At 58.6% G+C, this 4,841-nt stretch overlaps 1 protein-coding gene across 1 annotated transcript; it reads left to right on the forward strand.

The window, feature by feature from the left end:
• Positions 1 to 4,152: 4,152 nt before the first annotated feature.
• CGCA056_v008595 (uncharacterized protein) lies at positions 4,153 to 4,500 on the forward strand (the record flags this gene model as incomplete). Its single annotated transcript, XM_037323842.1, has 1 exon — positions 4,153 to 4,500. The coding sequence occupies one exon, from the start codon at positions 4,153 to 4,155 to the stop codon at positions 4,498 to 4,500; it is 348 nt and encodes a 115-aa protein (XP_037178216.1).
• Positions 4,501 to 4,841: the final 341 nt, after the last annotated feature.

The raw sequence follows: 4,841 nt of genomic DNA on the forward strand, positions 1-4,841 counted from the left end.
TATCGGAGACGGGCCATGCATTTCAAGGATCGGGCTTCTGAACTCGTCTCACCATATGGCTTCACCCGTCTGCCGTCGCAATCATGATGAACGATGATCTCGCCAATCTTGGGCTCGGGGCATGCAGGACTCGCAGCTGTGGATGCTAGCGACAGCAGCAGACACACACCGCACACACATGGCCGGCGAGCGGTGGACGAGGCGTGCTGAAGAGTTTGAGCGCTGAATGCTCTGCCTGCCTCTCAGCTCTCCTCCCAGTGTTGGACATCTGTGGCACTGCAGCGGCGGTACAACGTTGCTGATGATCTAGAGTCTTGGGTGCAAGAAGCCGCCGCGAGATCGGGCTAAGCGTTCCGGTCGGGACGCAGAGACCCAAAGGGGGACAAGGCAGGGTAACAAAAAAGGTGGGGTTCACTGGGCGCTGGTCTGTCGCAGGACGATTGGCGGATGGCGGATGCCGTGACAAGCTGCTGCTGCTCTCGAGGAGGTGCAGATGGGAATGTCGTCCGACAAAAACATCAGGAACTTTTTTTGCGCGCGGCGAAGATCTTGGAACCGGAAGCAGGGGCCCCCCTTGAAGTCGGGCACGGAGCGACTTTACGCTGCTCGCAGAGCCAACAGAGAGCCCGCCTTAGCTGCCCAGCACGTGGAGGCAACAGGGTGACGGCGGGCAGGGCAACCCCCGACTAGTGCGTGTTGGGGAGAGGGAGTTGGCGTCCAGCAGCAGAAGGGCGAGCGAGGGTGGGAGGCTCGAGGCGAGAGACGGGTGTGTCGATGGCCGCGGGGTGCGCCTGTCCTGCGATAGCCCATGGAGCCGGTGGGTAACGGAAAAGCAGACGGCGTGAGGTTTAGTTGCGGCGAGTACAGTGTCGATAATGAGGGATAATATGGCCCGGCAGGGTCGAGTCAGAGAGACACAGCGTCGATCCAAGCCGGATCATATCATAACAGACGTTGAGGGCAAATTTAGGCGCCAAGCGGTGGGCGTGGTTCGTTGGCCGTTCCACGAGGGCAGCAGCTGGTGGCCATTAGCTCGCAGCACTTGTCATGTCGTGAACTGTGCAAGCCCTAGTCACGGGTCAGTATCGAAAGCTTCTGCGAATGGTCGTCGAGAAGGTGGCCGGCTTTCTCAGCCTCTGTCTCGCAGCGCATAGGATGCATGCAGGCAGCCGATGATGGTGGCTCCAGCGAGAACGGTCGTCGAGGGAAGGGAGGGAAGGGGGCTGGAGGAGGAGTTCGCATAGCTGCGCGAGGCCGAGGTTAACGACATGATAGTGCCCAGGGAATGGGGATAAGGACGAGGATGGGCGGTCGGGGGGTCGACGGCCCACGGAGACAAGTGGGCGGGCTGGAGACATCGGGGTGTCCATCAGCGGATCCAACGTTGAGGTCGCGGATTCAAACGGCGATGACCTCCGAGGCGTCGACAAAAGCTGTCACATGGGCCGGGGCTTGGCAACGGCGCCCGGGGGTTGCGAGCAGCAGATGGAGCTGGATGAAGGGGCGAGATGGAGATGGATCATGAAAGAAGGGTGGTGGAGTGAGCGGCGTTGAGAGAGAGAGCTGTGAGAGAGGAGGTTGACGGTGGATCTCGGATTCGGTCCCCTCGACTACCGGAGATGTGTTGGTATCCGTAGCCTGGGCCTAGCATCGTGAGCCTTGTCTGGTTGATTACTTACCTAGTTACCTCCCTGGGTAGTAGGTATCCGTACGGATGTGTTGTCGGCTTGGACGTTGTCAAGCACCAAGGCTTGCTCTAAAGAGCATGACATCGCTTCTCCCTTCCCAAGTGAGGTTGCAGTTGGCGTTGCTTGGTTTCCGGCACGTCAAAAAAGGGACTGGTCACTGGACAGAGGCTGGAAAGAGAAGGTTAAGCGCAGCTTCCCATCTGGCGCCAGACCGAGCCAGGTAAGGGCTGTGAGGTAAAAAAGCAGCCAGCAGGTGGCAGGTGCGGCAGGTGCACTCGACTCTCACCTGTTCCTGCCCGGGGACCCATCGCCGACCGGCCACTACTGGCTAGCCCGTCCCAATGAGGCAACCGGGGTGCTTCTAATAATAGCTCACGACAGGCAGCCATGACCGGGGTGCACCTTCGGTAGAAGCCAATCAGGGGTCGGCAGCTTTCCGCTTATTGCCATTACAAAGTATCCATACGTTTTTTCTTTCGAAGGAAAAAGAAGGGAAGCTGGGGCTCGGCAAATCGGCTTTATCCTACCTACCTTAGCTACCGCTACCTGGACCTACCTGCCTTAGGTAAGGTGCCTGCTCCGTGCCTACTCAGGCAGGGAGGAACCTACCTACCTTACTATGTACCTTCCCACGCTGGGGACGGGCGGGACTAACCACCTTTGGGCCTGCGGCACCATTCGAGGTGCAGTCTCTGGTCGTAGGAAGGACACAACCTTCTTGGTACGTTACCTTTCCATCTAGGAGTCCAACTTGGACGAATGAGGCCAAGACCCGGGCAACGGGCAGCCATCTTTTGTTCGTCTACCCTTACAGACAGACACTGACATCCAGCAAGCAGCCCTTTCCCCCGCGGCTCATTAGCGTCCGGCACACGACCTATGATTCCATCTCCAACCCGCATGTCAAAGAACCAAAGACCAGACGTCATGATGGGACGATGGGCCAAGCGAATCTTACCTAACACCAGCGCCAAACCGCCGACCTCTGCCGTGCCTCGGCGTTGATTTTGGCTCCTCGGCTTCGCTTCGCTTCGCTTCTGCTGCTAGTCAGTGGTGTGGGCTTCACGTTTCTTGGGCCTGGTCTTGGGTCTTGGTCCTGGTCTTGGTGGTGGTGGCTGGTGACTGCTAACAAACAACGGCACAGGTAACGGCGCAGAAGCATATCTGTCGAGGCGACAGGAGTGGCCGCCGCCGCCGCCGGCACCGTCGCCCTGGGCTTCACGTCGATACCTTATGCACAACATCTCGGACAACCTGGAAAGGTACCAAACAAATGCTGTACCGACTGGTACCAACAGCAGAAGGAAAAAAAAGTCAATTCTTTCGACAGGTACTCGTGGAACAGGCCAACAACCAACCGCCGCCCATCACCGTCACCCGCACCGCAAACCGACCACTCAGGACGTTGATACGGCCCCCCGTCGCTGGTCTCCCTCTCCATTCCTTCGCTCCGCCAAGCGGTGGAACTCCGACGCCTCCCCTGCCGATTGTGCCCGGTGTGCCGTCAAAAGCGCGGTGGAGATGGACGGCCCTGCATTTCACAGTGTTTCCAGAAGCCCAGCGCCCCAGACGACGGGACAGCACGCCTGCCACCTGCCACCAATTTGCACCATAATTTGTCCATAACCCGCCGCTTGTGGTTGCGCTTGCGGGACCTAGCGAAATTCGCACAGCTCGCTTGCCAACTTTTCCCATGAGGCCATTGATTGGTGCTTCATGCTGCCAGTCTCATGGGTCGTGGTCCCGGCCGGCAGGGAGAGCGACGAGGTTAGCCCTCCAGTTCTCTCGGCCGATTGGACACTGACACGGTCACTGACACTTGCCAAAGATCAAAAATCCCCAGGGCTGTCAAAACATGCCTCCCCCTGCTTTGTCCAGCAGCGGATAAACTACCTCATCAGCAAAAGTGCGCGCAGAGTTGCATCTTCTCCGCACCGAGAATTGTTCTCGACGCGGAGCGAACTTTGGAGACCCCTGGCAACGAGCACAGAGCAGCTCCTGGGCTCTCCCCCCAACCGTACGAGGCGGGAAAAAAAATACCCAGCATCTCGAGGTCATGCGCCATACCAGGCAAATCATCTTGGCCCGCCTGCCGATTAGCAACGCTTGAGGCTTGCAACCTGCATGCCCATGCGTCCGTCTGTGACTCTGCTGCTGCATCTGTGGCTGATCACTCCATGTCCAATCTGCGTTATCGTCGACACTGCGGTAGCTCGATAATTTACTTTTCACCGCCTCCAGCCCGTCAGTTGTCTATCGACTCCCGCGCCATGCCATGTCGTCGGCAACCGACCTGCTGTGCTTCGCCTGGAGACAAGATGAACCCGAGACTCCGTTAGTTCGTGGCGAATGAAGTAACCCACAGACCTGAGGACGAGCCTCGCGTGCTCCGGTAGCCGCACCAGAGCGCCCACGGAATGATGGGCCAAACCACAAAAAGAGTGGGAAAATACTTGTGCGCGAGATGGTCGATGGCGACGGCCACGGTGACGGCAACAGAGACGGCGCCGCGCGCGTATGGATTGTCGGGCAGATCTCTCTCACCTGGGACCCCCATGCCCTCCTCACCGCGTTCGGCCGCGGCGGCTCCCTCGCACAACGTTCAACGTACATATGCGGGTCAATGATGCGCACAGGGTTTCCCTTTTGCCCAGTCGCCAGCGCAGCCAATGGCCGTCGCGCCTTCAGCATAGCACACAGCGATCAGCCCGCGCTGAGAAATTTCTACCAGTTCGCCGTGACGGCCGAGGTGGAGACATGTCAGATCAGCTATCTGCAGGCCCGATTTCGATTTGAACCCGTCGCCCTTTAGTCGAGACTTTGACACGTCCTAAGCGTGGGCAGCTCTCTCGCGCCCAAATCAAAGCACCGGCTACCGTCGATCGGTCAAGACGGAGTGAGCGACGGCGTAGGCAGCAAGCGAGCCGTCTCGCATAACAGCCCAAATGGCAACCATGCTGGCCCATCAGTAAGATAGAGTATGGAACGTTGCGTTCCCTCAGCCATGGGCGACCGTCTGCGCCGCACGCTCTGTACCGAGAGCGAGAGAAACAAAAAAAAGTTTTGTGGCCCCAGCTTACCATATGCCGTTATCCAAAGTGAGATTGGACCCTGAGAGCCGTCGACGACTTGTCCCGGCGACCGAGGAGACAA

Source organism: Colletotrichum aenigma (genome assembly GCF_013390185.1).
Source record: "Colletotrichum aenigma strain Cg56 chromosome Unknown KSG_Cg56_contig05, whole genome shotgun sequence".
NCBI lineage: Eukaryota > Fungi > Ascomycota > Sordariomycetes > Glomerellales > Glomerellaceae > Colletotrichum > Colletotrichum aenigma.